This window comes from Centrocercus urophasianus, unplaced genomic scaffold, assembly GCF_019232065.1.
Source record: "Centrocercus urophasianus isolate 14NV4802_14NV808 unplaced genomic scaffold, USGS_Curo_1.0 seq_15, whole genome shotgun sequence".
In the NCBI taxonomy this organism is placed as follows: Eukaryota; Metazoa; Chordata; class Aves; order Galliformes; family Phasianidae; genus Centrocercus; species Centrocercus urophasianus.
The window spans coordinates 27,831,098-27,852,504 of record NW_024884697.1 but is presented as its reverse complement, the minus strand read 5'-3'; the positions used below and the strand labels follow the sequence as shown (position 1 = coordinate 27,852,504).

At 40.1% G+C, this 21,407-nt stretch overlaps 2 protein-coding genes across 5 annotated transcripts in view; one reads left to right on the top strand and one right to left on the bottom strand.

Moving 5' to 3' along the window:
- Positions 1–9,223, bottom strand: part of PPHLN1 (periphilin 1) — a 71,294-nt gene extending 62,071 nt beyond the window's left edge. For 3 of the 4 annotated variants that reach the window (XM_042815683.1, XM_042815684.1, XM_042815685.1), the window contains exons 1-3: positions 9,157–9,223; positions 4,711–4,753; positions 3,255–3,346 (exon numbers count right to left, since the gene is read on the bottom strand). In XM_042815683.1, coding sequence (XP_042671617.1) covers positions 3,255–3,346; position 4,711 — 93 coding nt within the window. In that variant the 5' untranslated portion in view covers positions 4,712–4,753; positions 9,157–9,223. The remainder of the gene's footprint in view (positions 1–3,254; positions 3,347–4,710; positions 4,754–9,156) is intronic. The other variant, XM_042815686.1, reaches the window with a different exon arrangement.
- A 63-nt stretch (positions 9,224–9,286) lies between these two features.
- On the top strand, positions 9,287–21,167 carry ZCRB1 (zinc finger CCHC-type and RNA binding motif containing 1). The gene is made up of 8 exons (XM_042816183.1): positions 9,287–9,355; positions 14,296–14,383; positions 14,551–14,579; positions 18,217–18,328; positions 18,409–18,516; positions 19,225–19,334; positions 19,433–19,508; positions 20,489–21,167. Exons 2-8 carry the CDS (start codon positions 14,300–14,302, stop codon positions 20,618–20,620), a joined length of 651 nt encoding a protein of 216 aa, XP_042672117.1. The 5' UTR covers positions 9,287–9,355; positions 14,296–14,299; the 3' UTR covers positions 20,621–21,167.
- Positions 21,168–21,407: the final 240 nt, after the last annotated feature.

Sequence of the window (21,407 nt, the reverse complement as noted above, 5' to 3'; positions counted from 1 at the left end):
CAGATCCAATACCTAACCCATGAGCAAATGCTAAGTTTTCATATGGTTGAGAAATAATAATTTAATTCCGCTTTACTTGCCTAGCAAGAGTTAGGTCAGACCTCTGCATGTGAACACAGATCATAGAATCATAGAATCACCAAGGTTGGAAAAGACCTAAAAGATCACCCAGTCCAACCGTTCACCTATTCCCAATAGCTCGCACTAAACCATGTCCCTCAACACAACATCCAGCCTTTCCTTGAACACCCCCAGGGTCGGTGATTCCACCACCTCCCTGGGCAGTCCATTCCAGTGCCTGACCACCCTTTCTGAAAAGTAATACTTCCTCATGTCCAGCCTGAATCTCCCCTGCCGTAGCTTGAAGCCATTCCCTCTGGTCCTATCACTAATGACACGAGAGAAGAGGCCGACCCCCAGCTCACTACAGCCTCCCTTCAGGAAGTTATAGAGAGCAATGAGGTCTCCCCTGAGCCTCCTCTTCTCCAGGCTGAACATTCCCAGCTCCTTCAGCCTCTCCTCATATGGCCTGTGTTCCAGACCCCTCACCAGCTTTGTTGCCCTCCTTTGAACACGTTCCAGGGCCTCAATATCTTTCTTGCAGTGAGGGGCCCAAAACTGGACACGGTACTCGTGTGTAGATAAAATGGCATAGCCTTGCATGGACAGAAACTGCCTGCAAGTTCTCTTGAACCAGCAGATCTGTACAAGAAGGAGTTTTTTACCTATCTTCCACTAAGAAAATGATTCAGATCTTGCTTTGCCTAACATGCTATGGGGCAGCTTCTCATAAAGGCCAACTCCTCAAGCGCCCCGCTACAAAAACCTCGCCACATAAGCCATGTAAGCAAAAGAATGCATCTTATTTTTTTAAGCTTTTAAAGTAAAATTCCATAATATATCCGTCATAATTTGGTCCCTCAAATAGAGAGCTCAAAAGACTAGAAAAATTCAGGAATGTCGCTGTCGCTGCCACAACAGTTAGCAATTAGCTATTCATTACAAAAGCCAAATATCAATTAATTAAAAAAAAAAAAAAAAGCAAGTATACAGACAAAACAAAGTGTGAAGACACATTCTGGCTTTTCTTGTATTTCACTGCTGATACATATACTTGAGAAGAAACTGATTAACCAACATAAGCAAACACAACCTGATTTTCAGCTTGCTGAAAAAGTACATATGTTGTTGTGTTGTCTGTAAAAAGCATTAAAACCATCACAGAGTAGCCAACCCCTAGTGCATTATTTGACCAAAAAGACTACATACGTAGTTATGCTACAGTAGTATGCTTCTAGAAAAGAAGCTGAAAACATGAGAGAGAACCCAGAAGTATGTTAGTATGTAAGTATCATAATAGAAAACTACATTGGTGACAAGAACAATAGTAGCCATTTTACCACCTCTGACGTGGTTTGAGATGTATGAACATGAGAGAAAATTCCTAGGGAAAAGACAATATAGTGGGACCTCTCATTCTCCACAAATTATTTTAAAAAGAACATGTTTAATTACTGAAAAATCCCTTTAGCCAGTCAGCTGTCCTCATTCTGTTCCTCCCAGCTCCTCGGGCCCTTCACACAGAATCACAGAATGGCCTGGGTTGGAAGGCACCTCAAGGATCATGAATCTCCAACCCCTCCCCACCACAGGCAGTGCCACAATCTCCACATTTAATACTAGAACAGGTTTCACTGTGGCCTTGACGGGCACCTGTATAGATTGGAGCATTATCAACTTTGTTTTTCTTCTAGAACTAAAGCATAGCATCATACCTGACACTCTGAAGAAAACAATACTGCCCCACTGAAACTAAGACCAAGAAGAAGATGTAAAAGCAGGAGTGTCCAACCCGTGCATGCCACCCTGGACAGACAGTAATGCAGCCCTACAGGATCATTAACTTTTCATATTGCTAAAAATCACACAGTACTGTGTTTCATTAGTCAGTTGCAAAACACACAGGCAACAGCAGAATACCAGGGAGGGCACAGTGCATTGCTTGCACCCATCACACACACACACACTCAAACTGAAACCCATTATAAAGAAACAATGACATGTTATAATGTCATCAAAGCAGTGAATTTCATAAAGCCCAAGGCATTGACTCATCTCCAGTTCCAGGACTTCCTTAAAAGTATGGATGTCAATTATGGGGCATTGTTGTTTTTTTCCTTACTTTCTGAAATAAGGTGGTTAAGTTGGGCTAAAACGCTAGAAGTTTTTACAATTTGTAAAATAAGATTAAGTCATTTGTGAAGTTAGAAGGAAAATTGGCGTCAGAATATGAAGATGCAAAATGGCTACAGAATAACTTTCTGGGTGGAATTGACTGCTCGTTTAAATCAATTAAACACACATCTTTTGAGATCAAAATCAGCTATCTGCACTGCATTTCAAATCATAACAGCATTCAAAATGAAACAAATTATAGCAAGCTCAAGTTATGGCAAATAATTTTACGCATTTTGATACAATGGCTAAACACAGTCCTGTGAACAGTGGAAAATATGCAGCTGTGCTCTGCATTTTGATCAAGGAAATTGAGAATGGATTTCAAGATTTTTGAAACGTATTTTTTTAATATTTGGGATTTCATTTCCATCATAAGTACACCTCCTGTAAATTTTCTAATGGAAAGTATAAAGCTGTAATCAGATGCACAACTCAAAGAAACACTTGATCACTCCTCTTTACCAGACTTTCTTAAGATATATCAGAGAAAAGCGCCCCTCACTTCACAATCACACCTTATTCGTGTCATCACTTTTTGGCAGCACGTACATTTGTGAGCAACTATTTTCAAGGATGAACAACTGGAAGAGTAAAATTAAAACAATCATCTCTTATGAACACCTTGAGAGTTCATTAAGAATTGCAACCACTGCCATCAAACCAAAAACTGATGCATCAGTTTCACAAAAACAAAGTCCAACGTCGCACCAGTTTTATGTTTTTGTTGCCTTCCTTTGAATTATCTGTTTTGTATATAAATATAAAATATAAAATAAAAATTATTTTAATTATAAAAACCTTAAACATTAACTACCACATTATTTATTTTATATACAGCCCAAGGGAATTTCTTTTTCACTAAGCGTGGACCAGGTGAGCCAAAAGGTTGGACAACCATGATGTAAAGGCTTAACAGGAACTTCAGAACTGACAAAAATCCTGCTCTTCTGGAACAGGTCACAGTATGAAGGTGCAGTAGAGTGGTATAACGCTAAAGAAACGAAGTACAGACATACATCAGGATGAAACCTTGGAGGAAGGCGTTCTCTTGGAAGTCTTTCATAGTCATATCGTCCTTCAGACCACATTTCATCTCTCCGATATGCCACTGATGACAATAAAAAACCAATGAGTCAAAACCAGACTTGTTATGAATAGATGAGAGGATACTAAGCATAGAAACAAAGGTTCTTGGGCTTCTCCCAAGGCAATATATTACGCATAAGCTCTGTACGCTATTTGTTTTTAAATGAGGTCCTTATAAATCTGTCTAGTTATATAAACTAATTAATGAGTAAGTAATCAATTTAAGGCAAAAGCACTAGAAATAAAATTTCTGATAACAGTGTTGTTCAAAACTTCTTCAGTACCAACAATCACCAATGTACACTTCCTCTAAGTGATGACAGATGTAGTTTAAAATAGTCAGAATTTGTAGTCATGAAAACATCTGCATTCTCCATCACAAAATATAAGATGGGGCACTGATAGTTTACACAGCCTGAAAATGGGTTTAAATAAAGCTGAGATCTGTGGCAAACTCATACTTCAGTTTATAAAGAGTTCTGTTACTCACTTTAAAAAAAAATAACTGACACTATGTTTAAGAACTGGATATTAGTGCAGTACAATCAGAATAAATCCAAGATTTACAGATACTGTAAACAGTCCTAGTGACATTTGTACACACTCTACTATCAATTGTAGAAATACACAAAATCCTTACAGCAATTTTGTTATCGCTGTTTTTTAAAGAAACTTTTTTTTTTTTTTTAATGAATTTAACTCATCTTTATTAGATTGAAGAATTCATGCTTTCTTATGTAAAACTTTTATTTTATCATCTTAGCCTTTTGGAAACAGGATAAGGCACAACACAATCAGTTATCAGTTAGTAATCAGTTAACACAAAACTCTGTTCTGAAAACATGAATTAAATGCATTCTTCACATGAAGATTTTGTGTTTTAAACTATGAGTCAGCAGATCATGGAGATTCCTCTTTCAAAAAAATAGTGACTTCCGAAATCAAAATTAATAAGTTAATAACAGGTGAAAATAAACCAATACTTTAAATGATTCTAGTCATGCTGTATTAGACAGCACAAATTCAAGGAGCTGAAACCTTTCTGATGATCATATAGGCAAAAAAGTGTAAAACACACATGGCTGAAAATCGTTACGAAACTGCTAGAATTACATTTCTCAGTGTTTCCTTTCACAATGGGTTCTAGCAATTAAGAATAATCTACAGGAAGAAGAAATAGCAGGATATTTTCAGGAGAGATTAACATTAGCTATTTTTCTTTTCTGAAAGTAGATACCTGGAGATAGATTTATGAGGCTATATAAAAATGACAATTATCCGAGTTGTCAAGAATCAACAAGATAAGGGATTTATCAACTCTAATCAGAGGTAGCACCACGTCAGCTATATATCCTTATGAATAACAGCAATCACCAGCATACTCACTTTTCTGTTAGTCTTAGAGACTTTGCCTCTGAAGACCCATTACCTGGGGAAAAAAAAAAAAAAAGCAACTGAAATTAGTGAAAAAATGCATATAATCTCATAAATTAATTTTCTGTAAGTAAACCAAACATTTAACATCTAAATCCCTTTGCTGCCCACCCCTCTTACTCTGTTTGGGTGAGTACAGGGTAATTCACTACACTCGGTTTAGAAAGAATATGAATGTCAGCTAAATTCAGAATACCAAAAACCTACATATGAAAAAATATTGTAGGTATATTTTCTGAAACAAAAAATAGTAATACTCAGAGCTCTGTTTTCCTCTTATGACCTTTTTCCAGGTAGCAGTCACCCACACTCATGTACAGGTCCGTTACAGATTATAAGATAGCACAGCCCACACTTCCATTTCTATCACTGTTTTAGAAAAATACTGAAACTTGCAAGAATTATTAGTATTTGGACACCCCCAAATATAGAGAAAAGGTAGAACATAGTATGACAAACACCAATGGACTGAAGGAAAAAAATATTCACAATTTTATAGAGAAGAAGAAAGAATGGAAAGGCAAAGAGGGATGAAAAAAAAATCTCGTGAGAAGATTTTCAATTAGGAAGAAAATGGTGACAATTGATAAGACAACCAATTGTCAAGTATGTTGTCCAAAACACTGGCAATAAAAAAGGGGGAAAAAAAACGTTTATATAGAGGACTAAATGGACAGTTTTTAGATGGAACCTATGAAAGTGAGGATGTTACCCAAAATACAAGAATTATATATATATATATATATATATATATATATACACACGCACACACACACATATACTTAAAGGGAGAAAAGCACATTTCTCAGCATTCTGAACACACCTCATCTGTTTCTATAGTAAAAATTTCTTAAACAATGTGACCTAATCAGAATGCAGCTTTAATAATATTGATGACATGCCAAAACATTTCCAATGAATTTGAGAAGATTCCATTAACAAGGTTTCATGGTAGCAAACCTCAAGCTTTCTGTACTACATTACCTGTTCTCTCAGGACAATCTTGTTTCAAAACAAAGATTAGAAATAAATACTTATTTTTGTTTCATACCTTAATTTCCCTGTGACTAACATCATCTTCTATTAGCACATACATCAAAGATAATTGATTTTTCTTCACTATCATGAAATGTAATGACCTGCAATATGAATTTAAACCACTTTCTCCTTGTTCTTGCTCAAAGGTGACTGTTTTTGCTACAGCAAGTTCTTTATTTTCTCAAAAGCTGCTACACCATTGTACACAGAAGCCATTGCATGGATGCAGCACAGGCTGCTCTGTGACGGCCTGCTGCCAAGGTTGGCTTGGCTGCACTTGTCACAGAGCTGCATCTTGCTATGCACTGCTGTAGCAGAGCTAACACTAAAAGGTTTTCTTCATCATGAAGATTACACAGGTTACTTAAACGTCAAATTTCTACACAAGTGAGTTTTCTTCATCGATCAACAGTTAATTATTCTTTCCTTCCTAAGGAACATTAACAAGCTAAAAAAAAGCTGACGTTTGTGAAAACATCCCATTACTCTGCAATGTTTTGCACATCATTCTTGTCTGTTTACACTTTCTTGAGACATCGATTTTAATCACTGCTATAAATATTAACTTCACCAGGGTTTAGAATATTTCAGTGTATGCTATCAACCTTCTTCAGAATCCATATTGCTCCAAAAACATGCAGCTTTCTACCCCAGATGGCTACATCTTGCCATACCAAGACCATGCTCCAAATCCAGAGGCAAGGCGGCTGTACTGTTCTTGCTGCTACTGGAACACATCTGGCTTTGTGCTGCTACTGTGACAATTGTAACAACTGCTAATGTGACAAAAACTCCGACAACTGACAAACATGGACTAATCTTGTCCCTCCTATGTTTTGGAAAGTTCCCAAAAAATAAAAAAAAATTAAAAAATACATGATCCTGTATAAGTAAGACATAAGAAAGATGCTGAAGACTCTGGTCTTCCCATGGCGAATTTCACAACAGCCACCTATTGTTTATTTGAGGATAGACACACTGAAAATGCAACTTTTTCTTGCAGCAGTGAGAATAAGAGAATGGTTTGGGTTGGAAGGGACACTTAAAACCACCTAGTTCTGACCCCCCTGCTATCGGCAGGGACACCTCCCACTAGACCAGGTTGCTCAAAGCTCCATCTAGCCTGGCCTTGAGTGCTTCCAGAGAGGGGGCATGCACAGCCTCACTGGACAGACAACCTGTTCTAGTGTCTCACCACCCTCACAGTAAAGAGCTTTTCTCTAATATCTAGTCTAAATCTACCCTCTTCCAGTTTAAAGCCACTTCCCCTCCTCCTGACGCTACCTGCCCTTATAAAAAGTCCATCCCCAGCTCTCTTGTAGCTCCCCTTCAGGTACTGGAAAGCTGCTATAAGGTCTCCCTGGAGCCTTCTCTTCTCCACTCTGAAGAGCCCCAACTCCTTAGCCTTTCCTCGTAGGAGAGGTGCTTCAACCCTCTGATCATCTTTGTGGCCCTCCTCTGGACCTGCTCCAACAACTCCATGAATGCAGATTTGATAATTCTTCAAATATACTCTGGCATTCCTAGTTAGACAAGAAGCAAAATGGATAAACTGGAGTTTGGGACAGGCTGAGAACACTGAGCAGACACAGTTCTCCATTATAACTCAAAGCATCAGAACTATGAGAGAAAAGTATTGATTAAAAAAAAAAAAAAACTAGAACAGAAATGCAGAGAGAATCCACCTCTTCCTAATAGGAATGGAGAGAATGCTTTGGGAGCTAATATTAACATTAATCTTTACATCTTTCTGTGAACACCCACAGTTACCAATACCCCATCCTTCCTCACTATCAACGCCATGAAAAGAGTATCCTGCCAAGCTGCAATAGGACTGCTCCGCCATTGCTGCTAATACAACATCTGCACAGAACACCACCTCTGCAATGCCTTTCCTCCTTGCAGCATGAACAGATGGACAACAAAATACGTCAGCTCACCGTGTCATTGTCATAACAGGTCAAAACTGTAATGCTTTCAGTATTTATGCTTGAAAGTATCAAGAAATGCTGAGTATTTCTGCAAGAGGAATTAATACCTCCGGCTCTACTCAGCACTTCCAGATCTCTTTGTATCCCTCCCACAGATTCTTTGCTCCCTTGAAGTTCCAAATACCTAGATTGAAGAACTAATCACAACACTTTACATCACAACTCCACCTAGGGCAAAGAGCCTACCCAGATGCTATCAGAGAGCAGACTTCAAGTGCTGAAACAAGTAGGTTGCTACTAAAGTAATGCCCCCTATTTATTTCCATGGAAACTACAACAAATACGAAGAGCACAATAACACTATTTGTTAGAGGAAATTCGCAGCTACAAAACACTATTTTTGAGTGTAGTCACCACAATTAGCTGTTCATTTTTGCCAGCAATGAACAAGAGCCTACATGCTGCATTCATAAAAACAGGTACCAGTGGAAGTGACCCACTGCTGCTGTCATGACTGCTGAAATGCAGCACCTCATTGTGCTAATGTGCACTGGTTGGTCTTCAGAAATATTCAGCAAGCACTGATGAGTGGCAATGGGCACAATTCTTTTCTACATGGAGGAATTCAACGACGCACCTTTGCTTTGTATGATATTCCATGTCCGATGCCATTGTGTCAGACTGCCCCTCTGCTGCCATCATTTGCACAGCAACAAAAAGTAACAGAATATTGGTGGGAAGGCTCAGCCTCTACTGCTGTACCACCACCATCTGCCTCTGATGTTGTGGACCAACATAATAAAAACGGAGGCACTACTTTTGGAGCAGCCCTCGTGCAAAGACTCCGAGTTACAGGACACCTCTGTTAAACCGAGCATGAAGATGTATTTTAGGACATCCAAGAAAATCGGACAGGTGACGTGGTTCTCAGGCTGCCCCGCAAAAGCAGCCAGGTACTGCCCCAGCACCACGAGGAGCCGCGCTGAAGGCACCTCAATGGCTTCGCACGCCTCCGAGAGCTAACTCGTGTAACTACACAGAACTAAGACTCTTCCTGCCAGAACAAAACTGAGAACGAAACTATCTTGTCACCCGCGGGCTTAAAGAATGAAAATAAAGTTTAAGAAATGAGGTTCGTACCTCCAGCTTCCCAGACTCACGCAGGCTGCCAACACCGCCCGTGTCAAGCAGCAGCAGCAGCCGTCCTCCCCTTCCCCTCCCCGCCTCTCCATCCCCGCGCTCCCCACGCCCAGAGCCGGACATACTCGGGACCCCGGCGCCGCTCCGCGCAGCCTCCGCCCCCCAACACGGCGTGCGGGAGGTGCCGCCCGCCCGCGTTGCGCCGCGACCCCACCGACCAGGGGAGCGCCGCGCGTAAGGCCCAGCTCCACCTCCGCCCTCGGAACCCCGCGCTCGGAAACGCGCTCACCTCCGCCGCGTCCCACTCCGCAGCCCCGCTCCCGCTGCTTCCGGCGCCGCTCGGGCGTTAACGGAAGCGCCCGGCTCGCTCGCAACGCTCGGCGCGAGTCGTTGCGCGTCAGCGGAAGAGCGGGCCGGGCCGGGCCGGGCGTTGCGGGCCGCTGTGTCGCAGCATGGGCGCCAGCGCGCGTTGAGCGCCGCTGTGCCGGGTAGGGCCGCAGTGGGGCCGGGGGGTGGCGGCTGGGCACCGCGCTGGGTACCGTGCTGGGCACACTGAGTGCGGCTTGTGGGGCGGCGATGGCGGCGCGCTGAGCAGGGTTCGGTGGGCGGCCGGGGCGTGAGGGTGAAGGCTGCGCTGTGCGCTGTGGAAGTTTCTTGACGGGCTGCTGCTCTCGACCTCGGTGTCGGTTTGGCCATCGTATCCAGGGCGGCACCAAAGTGGGTGGCCAGCAGGGCGAGGGAGCTGTTTGTTTCCCTTTGCTCTAATGCCTGGTCTAGTATTAAATGTGGAGGTTGGTGGCCCTGCGTGTGGAAGGGAGGGGGTGGAGATTCATGATCCTTGAGGTCCCTTCCAACCCTGGCCATTCTGTGTGATTTTGTGCTCTGCCCACATGAAGCCCCAGCTGGAGTACCACATCCAGGCCTGCACCTCCAGCACAAGAAAAATGTGGGTCCAGAGGAAGGCAGTCAGGGGGCTGGAGCAGCTCTCCTGTGAAGGGAAGGTTGAGGGAGCTGGGCTTGTTCAGCCTGGAGAAGGATAGAAGGCTCCGGGGAGACCTAATTGCAGCCCTCCAATACTTAAAGATAGCATGTAAGCAGGAGGGAAATTGGCTTTTTACATGGGCAGACATTGATAGGACTAGGGGAAGAGTTTTAAACTAAACGAGAGGAGATTTAGATTAGGTGTCAGGGGAAATTTGTCCCTGAAAAGTGGTGAGGCACTGGTATGTGCTGCCCAGATAGGCTGTGGGTATCCCCGCTCTTGAGCTCTGGGCAGCCTGAGCTGCTGGGTGGTAACTGCCCATGGCACAGGAATGAGGCAGTCTTGATGGTCCCTTCCAACCCAAGCCATTCTAGAGTTCTGGGATTTGGGTATAAGTTGGAGGAATTTACTGCTGTAACTGATGGCTGGTTGATTTGGCACTAAGCTCTGTTAATGCAATTGGATTAGAAATAAAACGTGGCATTTTAAGTGTCGAGATAGAAGTTTGTCCTGAGTGAGCATGTCTGGACTGAGTGGTTTATCCTCAAATATTTATATATCTTTAGTTCATTAAGTCACAGTTCTGACCTTACTGTTGTGTATTTAAAACAAGTAAAAAATTTATGCATAAGTTGCAGTTTTGTTGGTAAGGTATGAAAATATTGGTAATTTCAGATCTCGATGCTTCAGAGCCATCTGAACTATTTTGGTGATGTCCTTCTACTCTGTCCTGGGACAGTGTAGGAAAACCAATTACTGAAATGAATCATTATCTTTTCTTCTGATGTTCTCACTGTGAGTGACAGACGTGGCGTTGAGTATCTTGGATTCAAGCGAAGCATGCTTCTGAAATCAGTGTATTTTGCAGGAGACTGCATCACTACTGACAGATGGTTCTCATCAAGGCTTTGTGTTGTTGGAAAAGACCGGAAAGGTTGAATTCAAGAAGTCATGCTAGTGACAGATATCTCCATCCCAAAAGTTAGTGTGTGACAATAATAAATGAAGAAAGCATTAATATTGCAGAGAGGCTGTTACGTTAATGGGAGTTCTACTCAACCCCATGGAGATAATGTACTGGCCTCCAGCAGATGCTTTAATGTTACGTATCCAAGTAGCACCTTGCAGACTGGGGAAGTCACATAAAAGCATTCATTATAAAAACAGAAATGTTTCCATTTCTGCAGCAGGGTATAGAAGCCAGATTATATGTGACTCCCAGGTGAGTCCTATGGCAACTAGAAAGCTCAGATGCTTGTTTTTGGTTTTGTTTTTTTTTTTAATGTTAGCCTGTGAAGTGAAATCCTGTAGAGTAGACAGACTGATGATGAAGGAGAAAGAAAATACGTTGAACTTATATTGGAGTGTGTGTGGTGTTAGAGAGTTCCTGAAGTAAAAGGACTCTGAGCCTTGTAATGGAAGAGTTTATAATCCGGGGAATTTAGCTTCAAACAAAAAATGGCTATTTTTTACATTTACCTTTTCCTCGTACTGGAAAACATCGTGTATGTAAATTTGAAGCTGTTATAACATGATTGATTGTTAGTAGAAAAACAAAACAAAAATCCACTCTTCATGTCCCAACAGTGGCTTTGAGGTAATTTTTGTTTGATTGTTTTAAAAAAGGTAGATCTTTTTGTTAAGGTTTATAGGGGCGGGAAGAACTGTGGTAGTAGTTGGATCTAAAATTGCATTTATACCATTGTATTCACAATAGATAACAAGAAATCTGCATTTTTAATATACTTAAGTTTTTGAAAAGATTGATTTTTGTAAACTCATTATTATAAACCATCCCGTGGTCCTTAGTATTTAGAACAGGATGCTGTCCTGCAGATCCTGAAGTTGTAGATTTGAAACTTTGCCAATTGGAAAATGGGAATGGCACTGTAGCCTTACAGTTGCTTCTTGTGTGTTGAAGGTAAAACGACTGAAATACCAGCACCATAGCCCTGAACAATACTGTTATGCAGGCAGTCAGAACTACAACACTGATTCACTTAAATTTTTCTGGGAAACTGGAAATAAAGCTAAGCCTTAGCTGGCTAGCAGGCTGCAACTTTTTCAGTTTGCACCTGGAATAAGTACTGTACAGCTAAAAACTGCAACTTTCAAGCTTGTGTTGATAGTAATTTTGTACTGGCTGAACAATTAGGCTTGTAGTAATCTTCATCATGAGGGAGTGCTTACCATGTCCTTTGCATTGAGCTGCCTGTCTGGATAACTGCACTCAGGCCATCTATTTGCGTGGTGTGGTGGCAGTCTGGTTAGGCTTGTCAAGGATACTAATGCCAAGCAGCAAGGAATTTGGGATAATAAATCAAGGCTGCATAACACCAGATGCAATGCGTGGCCTTTCTTGCAAATTTATTCTGTTTTTGTTTGCTTAACCTTTATGTTGCCATTTCCACTGGTGCCAAAAAAAACAGTCTCTGAATGTGGAAAAACTCAAAATTCAATCACTTAGAAACCTATGCTTAAATGAGTTGTGATACATGGAGCTTGTCAGAAAAGAGAAACAAAACAGTTAGATAACAGGTTTCTGCTAGGAGTGTTGTATCTTCCATTGCTGAAGGTTGAAATGCTAGAAAATAACCAAAGATGGATTAGAGTCTGACGTTAGTTACTTTGTTGGCAACTGACACTTTCATTTAATCAAACTCCCTATGCAGAAAGTCCTTTAACATGCTGTATGTGTTCCGTGATGGATATTGATTTATTCGTTTTCTTTCATTCTTTCATCAGCTTTCATCTGCATTTTAAAATGAATTGGTCTCACAGAAATGGCTTGATCTCAGTATGGCAGGCAGTTAGGAATCAGAGCTACCAAGAAGAGGGAGTAAGGCTGCAGGAAACAGGATAAGTGGTATTAATAGGGCTGTGTAGGGAATTTTTTTTGCTATGTTCTTTGGTGTCTTTTATTCTGATCTTGCATTTTACTCATTTGGACCAAATCCTATCTACTGATTGGATCTGAAGCAAGAAGAGCTTTCCACAGACTTTGGTGCCACTTAAAATTTTGGGGAAAGTCCTAACATGAGGAAAACCCCAGTCTGCCGTTTTTTAAAGTTAATTCAGTCATTTATTACTTTTTGTGTAAGGTAACCTGTATGTAGTTACAAGATAGGATGAGGTGATAGAGTCATAGAATGGCTTGGATTGGAATGGAATAGCTTGAAAGAAACCATCCAGTTCCAACCCTGTGCCTTGGGTGGAGCTGCCACCCACAACTATATCAGATTGCCAGGGCCTCATCCAGCCTGGTGTTGAACACCTCCAGGGATGGGGCATCATCAGCTTCTCTGGGCAGATGTGCCAGTGCCTCACTGCCCTCCGAGTAAAGAATTGCTTCCTTGTCCTATCACTGTCTGCCTGTGTAACAAGTCAATCTCCCTCCTGTTTATAAGCACCTCTCAAATAGTGTAAGGTCTCAGTGGAATCCCTCTGGAGCCTCCTCTTCTTCAAGCAGAACATGCCCAGCTCCTTCAGCCTTTCTTCAAAGGAGAGCTGCTCCAGCCCTCTGATCATCTTCCTGACCCTCCTCTGGACCCGCTGCAATAGCTCTGCATCCTTGTGCTGGGAACCCCAGCCTGGGCACAGTACTCCAGATGGGGCCTCACAAGGGCAGAGCAGAGAAAGACAATCGCATCCTCACCTCACTGGCCATGCAGCATGTTGAAAATCTTCTCATTAAACTAATATAAAATCGCCTCATTATTTCTAGGCATAGTACTGGTACTCAGCATCCATAACTTAAAAGAGGTTAGGATAGAAAATGTCTGTGGGATTTTCATGGTTCCTGCTGGTATAAAACTGCTTAATCAAGAGGAGGAGCGTCTCAGGAAGATGCTGTTCATAACCTGCTCTGGAAATCTACAGTTCCAGAGCACTATAGTGTAGAAGCACAGGTAATGAATTCAGGAGGGAATGTGTGCCGTCGTGACAGCTGAGATACGCTTTTTAAAGTCAGTGCAGTTTATTTTCTTTCTTCCCAATAGTTAGGACTCTGCTTTAGGAAAGCTTTTCCTTTTTTCCTTAACCAAATGTAGTTTAGTCTACGTTGAATCCAGCTGAGCTGGAACTAGTGAAAAGAGATCATGATGGTACTTGAATGAAGGTTATTAATTTCACGTATTGGCCAGAATGTTTAATAAATGGAGATAGAGCTTTAGTACACTAACTTGCCAGTTACTGGTTGACTGGGACAGGAAAAAATATGCTTTAGAGCAGAGGGATGGGAAAGAATACAAGGGCAAAAATGGATTTCATGTAAAAATGATGAAAGGGAAATGAAAGCTGTGCTTTCTTGCATTTTTATCACAGCCAGTTGTGTTTGAAGAACAGTTTGGGAAAAAAAGTGAAAAGTCTTACAACTGTTTTGTTGAGCTTTTTCAATTGCTTGCATTTTGAATACAGTTAATTCATTTCTCTTTCTTCTCTCATCAGGAAAATGAGTGGAGGGTTGGCACCAAGCAAAAGCACAGTCTATGTGTCCAATCTACCCTTTGCTTTGACAAACAATGATCTATATAGGGTAAGTTTTCAAAAGCCATATTGCTTAGACTGAGCTTAGTGACAACAATTTTGAGTATAAATACAATATTGATATGGATCTTTTCTAAAAGTTTATCTCAGTACCTTTATTGATAATTAAATGTAATTGTCTGTAGTTAAATCTTTTTATTTTGTTCTGTATTTCAGATTTTTTCCAAGTATGGAAAAGTTGTCAAGTAAGTGATCTGATTATAACCTGTTACTTTTGGAGTTCTCGTCAAATATTTTAAAATATTTGATGTCTTTGCTTGACTTGAACATATTGTGCTCTTTATGATTTAAGTATTAAATGTCTAACTGTATTGAAGTCCTGTTCATGTTTAATAAAGTGTAAATTTAATAACTGGAAGTTCTTGCACATATACTGTAAGAGTAGATGCATTGGAGACAAGTACTGTTGGTAACCACTTCTCAAGAGCAAGTAGAATGTTGATATATAGAAGCAATGGTTTCTCTGAAGTAGCTGAAGCAATATTCTTCTGGTAAGTGCTGCCAGGTTGAGAACTGTAGGAGTGGAAGCTTCTACATGTGTGAGCTCGATGTCACAGTTATTATAACCAGTTCCCACAACTGCAGTGTACAGTTCCTTTGTGGTTATAGGTTGATTTGTTATTGTCACTGTTTAAGAGTAGACATAAGGCTGCATGATAACAGCTCTTTATATGTGCCACATTCACGAATAAGATTTGGGAATATCTGTCTCCATGTTGAAATAATAGAAATAAATGCTGAGATAAGAAACTTGCTGGGTTTGTATGCTCTGTTTTTAACTGATCAGAATAACAAAACTAGATTTGAGTTTTCAGCTCTGTATGAGCAAATATCTGGTCTAACATTCACACATAGAATCACACAGAATCACAGAATGGCCAGGGTTGGAAGGGACCTCAAGGATCATGAAGCTCCAACCCCCATGCCACATGCAGGGCCACCAACCTCCCCATTCAATACTAGACCAGGCTGCCCAGGGCCCCATCCAACCTGGCCTTGAACACCTCCAGGGACGGGGCATCCACAGCCTCTCTGGGCAGCCTGTTCCAGCACCTTACCACTCTCTCTGTAAAGAACTTGCCCCTGACATCCAACCTAAATCTTCCCTCCTTGAACTTAAAATCATTTCCCCTTGTCCTGCAGTTATCAACCCTTTCAAAGAGTTGATTTCCCTCCTCTTTGTAGGCTCCCTTTAGGTATTGAAATGCTGCAGTGAGTCACCCTACAGCCGCCTGTTCTCCAGGCTGAACAAGCCCAGCTCCCTCAGTCTGCCTTCATAACATTCATTGGCTGCTGTAATCATTTCTCACATATAGAGCTATTCAAAGTTTCTGAAGTCTCAGCAGTGCGTTTCAGTGGACAAAATAGCAGGAAATGCTTATCAGGCTGTTAGACAAACATACAGGAGAGGAAAGCCCTTATGTAGGGTTCTGACAGACGTGCGGTGACCAGTGTAACTGGGCAGCTTCAGTCTTTCTTTCCAGGTTCATGGTACTTGACCTGTTTTAGTTGATTGCTGAACAACTGACTTAGAAAAAACCTGTTGTAGTAACATTGGTGCTTAATAACGATTGATGAACCTATTCTTCATAAATTTGTCACTTCTGACCTCCCTGCTATCCTTTGGTAAGGAGTTTCACGATGTAAAGTATGTATGTGGGTTGTATGTGCTGGGAGAGGGGTCTTCTATTACTTTGGCTTTTGAACTTGTTTGGGTACTTAACTGCGTGAAGTAATGACTGTATGATACAATGCTTATTTTAAAGGTGCAATAGCAGCCTGCTTTCCCTTTTCTGTTAATAGTTTCTCGTGGTTTTGCCTAACATATGCCACAGAAATGGTGTTTTCAGATGCCTGAACTGAAGAAATCCTGTTCTGCGTTATTTGGGAAATCGAGTAACTTAGAACTCACAGCTCTATTTGTATGGTTTCTGTTTGCCTCACCTGTGTATTACTTCACAAAAAAAGAATCACTTCCTAATATCTAATTTTTCCTGATGTTTTGCCTGTTTACTGTCAGAAATGAAACTAACTGCAGACTCACGGAATAGCGTGTGTGAAATACTATCGTGGAACAACTTTTCGTTTAGCAAAACTTGCTACCTAACTCTTTGCCCTTTTGCAAGCTGACCTGACTCTCAACAGTGCAGATAGAATGGGATTTTACTGGCTTTTCAGCTTCACAATGAAAAGTGATCCTTGTTAGTGTTAGTTTCTTGTTTGCAACTCATTATTAGTTCCCAAGAAAAGTCTTTGCAAAAGTTAGTTTGTTTTCGGGAAAGTCTTTGTTCAGGGACGTTGAACACTTCATTTCACAGAAAGTTTTATAGTTCTAATTGAATCAGTTCTAACTTAATTAAAGAAGCTTTAGTTGGCTTTTTTTGAGGTGTGACTTGACTCAGCAAAATCACACTGACTTCTCTTTCTTACTGCACTTTTCACCTCACTGTATGCTGATGATTATGAGTTCAGCTCAGTTTTTTCAGAAATCGGACCTCCTAGGGTTCCAAGAAGCTGCTGACTTGGTAAAGGTTTGTCATGCATTGTATTATTAATTGGTGCATTAACATCCCAATCAGAAGTCTGACAGTCATTTTGGGGTTCCACTGGAACTCTTGGGAGAATATCTTGTCAAAAGAACAAACAGAATTGGTCTAAACTCAGTTTTATTGACTCTTCAACACATTGTTGGACGCATCCTTGTCAAAGAGGCTTTGATAGAAAACCTGTTCTATGCTCTATCTGTCTGTACCTGCATTTGGGGGAAAACTGAGTGTTTTTTCTGAGCTTTTGTCTTACAGTTTTTACTATGTAGATAATCTGTTACACTTTTTTCTAGTAGGCTTTCTGTTTTTGAACTGTTGAGAGTTCATTGGTTGGTTAGTTTGGTTGGATTTAGATTATTCGTTGGTGTTACCACCTCTTCTGATTTTATATTGCCTTATGGCTGAACCTTGTTCTACCTGCTAAGTGAGACACAGGCAGGAGTTTATTCTTTTAGCTTTGAACATGTGTTTTTACATACATGCAGACTGCTATCCTGTTTCCCATTCATATTTGTCTGAAAACAATTGACATAAGAGCAAAACAATCGAGGTTGGGTGGTTTTCATTCTTTGTGTTTGCTGGGTAAAAGTCTTAAATTTGCTACCATCTCTGTTGTTTCCAAGATTGTTGACCCAAGATTTGGCTTTGTGTCTTGTAAATTAACACATGTATCCATAACCTGCCTGGATTCCAGTTGCAGAAACTTGTAGAAAAATATTGCAAAACACTTATTATTTTCCATTGTGCACCTCTTTGGCTGGTTAAAATATATATATATAATCTATATATCATATATAGATTGAGATATAAAATATATATAGATATTATATATTTATTATTTTTGGCAGCAAAAATATATACTCTGTTTGGATGCAATTCAATACACTGCATTTTCAGCAATGATAGCAATGGGCAAGATTACTCCTGAATTTTAATTTCACCTCCAGTATGTATAATTCCCTCCAGTTGCACAGTCTGCAAGTCTAAAGTGTACGTTCTTCATTCATAAGCCTTCTGTTCTTATTCAGGAGAATAAGGCATGGTAGTGGACTAGAATGATGTGGAGAGACTCCTCAGACTATTTTCGAATCATCTCCAATGTACCTGCAAGCACAAAGTGTGGTTGGCTGTCCCTCTGAATTTAATCTTTCTATCATTAAGTATGCTTTTTTTCCTTTTTGCTGCCTGGCTAAGCTAAGATCCTGTTGAGATCTTTCTGGAAGAATTGTCTCTAAAACAATTCTAGCATATCAATGATGTGACTGTATGTTTTCAGAGTTACTATTATGAAAGACAAAGACACCAGGAAGAGCAAAGGAGTTGCCTTTATTTTGTTTTTGGATAAAGAATCTGCACAAAACTGTTCTCGGGCACTCAATAACAAACAGGTAAGTTATGGGAAGTTGCTATGGTGGAAGGGTAGGGTTTGCACTTTCAAAAATTTACTTTTTTCTCCTATTTGCTGTAGCTGTTTGGCAGAGTAATAAAAGCAAGTATTGCCATTGACAATGGAAGAGCAGCAGAATTCATTCGCAGGCGGAACTACTTTGATAAGTCAAAATGTTATGAATGCGGGGTGAGTAAAACCAAAAGTAAAGCAACATATTCCATATTTTGACTTTCAGCTTATTTCTTCAGTTTCACCATTAATAATACTGTGGTATTATTAAACATAATATTAACATATATTAAAACATGTATTAAAATATGTTTGCTGTTGTTGTTGTTGTCAGTTTGCATAGCAGTTCTACCATTGTCCAGAATGACAAAACCTTTTGGGGGATTTTTGAGGGATGGGAGAAAAATGTTCTTATAACAACTGCTTAACGTGCTGATGAGCAAGACAAAGCATCCTTATTATAATGTTACATGAGAAGGAACAGCTCCTAATCTTTGCTTCAAAATATTCCCATTTTTGAGACCAAAAATGTCGACTCAGTCATATTTCTTAAACTGTTAACACTGAAGTTTGTATCTCATCATGAGTATAAACCATGCTGTCCTGTATTCTGATGTTGCAGCAGCAGCCAAAGTTAATCTGGCTCGCACATAGTTGTTCTGAATTTGCAATTAAACATGCATATCACCGCCAATCTCTTTGTTTCCATGGCAAGCTTATAAAGAGTTTGTCTTCTGTGTGCTAATTCAGCATTCCATTTATCTTATTAATTGCTTCAATTTTTTTTCCCCTGTGAACTGTCTTCCATTAACTTCCCTCATTATGTGTTTCAACATGTAGTGGTTGGTAATGATTTTTGTTAATTAATATTTCTTTTCCTACAAGGAAGCAGGACACTTAAGTTATGCTTGTCCTAAAAATATGCTGGGAGAGCGGGAGCCACCAAAGAAAAAAGAAAAGAAGAAGAGAAAGAAAGTTGTTGAACCAGAAGAAATGTATGTACATTTATTTACGTGTTACTACTTTGTTTAAGCAGCTTTTGCATATGGAACCCTTAAAGATCTCTGCATTTTTCTCTCTCTGCACAATGAAGTGAGGAAGAAGAAGAAAGTGAAGAGGAAGGAGAAGATCCTGCTCTTGACAGCCTCAGCCAGGCTATAGCTGTTCAGGTACAAAATTGAAGTGTCGCATATTTATTTCTAAATGGAACTCTGCCTCCTTCTTTTAGCTATATTAGATACATGCATTGTTTTATCTAATAGAGCTTTCCTCTCAAAACGTATTTATAGCGTTTTTTGTTACATAGGTAGTAATACAGCTGTCAGACTATCTGTCTTTAATATTTCCTTACAGGCTCTTACTTCACTACACAGTGCAAGCCTGAACTGCTGTTCAGGTGTCATGACTTTCCAGTCCCCTGCTGTCTCCTGTGCACCCCCACTGCCCAAAAAAAGTCCTCAGACTTTTTTTTTTTAAGATAACTTTGTCCCAGAGATGACTTTACTGATGTGCAACAGATTTACAGGACATAGTCTGAAAAAAGTTGTGCAGATATGCACAATTATACCCCCACTTGCATCCCAAAAAATCCTCCGTGTTTAGAAATAAAACCAGTAAGCGTAAAGAAACCAGACAATATTCATTTCTCTCAGTCCAAAGAATTTAGCCAGGGTAGCATGTTTTCTAATAAAAATAGGAAACATCTATTTTAACCTTTAGCTGAATTACTTTCGTATCCCTGAAGAATTGAATTCCCTGAATGAATGACTAGAAAAGGCAACAGATAGACTTGTTAGTGGAACAAATCTGACTCAACAGCAGGCTCAAATGCAGTGTGCATGCCTGGCTTCAAATCTCAGTTGCTCTGTAGCTCTGGAAGTTCACTGTACTCATCTAGGTCCTCTCTTGGAAAACAGAGAGTACTCCATCTGCATTGGTGCAGAGCACTCCTACTGTTTGAATGTGATAACTACTTTTAGAAGTGTTTTCTGGAATGCATGCATAACACAATTTATCTGGAAATTGAGATCAATCCTCTAAATTCTTTACCTTGCTAAATAACGCATTGCCTTTTGATAATTAACATTATTATTTGTAATGCATCTTAATTTTTTCTTAGTACTAGCTAACACTGCTTCTTCCATTATAGCAAGCCAAAATTGAGGAAGAGCAACAAAGGTGGACACAGACTGCAGGGGAATCTTCAATTTCAGATGACTCAAAACGTCCACGGATTAAGAAAAGTGCTTATTTCAGTGATGAAGAAGAACTTAGTGATTGAAGTAATAGTGTTTTATATGTGTATATATAATATATACGGTGTACATTTTGTAAAGTGGTACAAGTTGTCTGTAATACAGGTTTTCCTTGGTGTTGAAGACACAGAAAATCATGTTTCAGTTCTACCCTTCCCCTTGAAGGTCTTAGTTTTTGATCTGTCTGTCTCTCTTCTCCCTCCATGTCTCCTCCACAACCCCCTCTTTTGCCTTAAAGGCAGCTTTTTACAAAAGTAGAGTGTTTCTATACTTGAATCCAGATAAATACCTGTGAGAATACTTCTTGCAGGTAGTATCTCAACCTGAACCATGGGAGTAAAATCGTTCATTAAAGGAGTTTTCCTAAGAGGACTTCCTCTTAGGATCGCTGTTAACACCTCAGATTCTTTATTAGCCTGTTTATTGTCTGTCTGGAAGCAGTGCTTTAGTAGTACTTCAGTGTTACATGATTGTTGCACAGCTTCTCTGCACGGGGCTGTATTTCAGCTTTAACCATTGTACCTTGTCTTCTAACACTTCATACAGTAGTACAATAAATTACTCTTATATAAACTCGGTCTGTGAAATCATTTTAGAGTATAACTCTGTTCTCCAAAAGGACACTGAGATGCTGTTCTCCTGTTTTGTGTACTATCTGAGTCATTTGTTGTACATCTTTAAGCATTATATAGTCATACGCAATATAGGCATTGTATGAGATGCAAGTTAAGTGATGTGGTGATCTGGTCGCTCTTAAAATCAAGACTCCATATATTTAAAAAAGAGCTATTCGCCATTATACTTTAAAAGTGA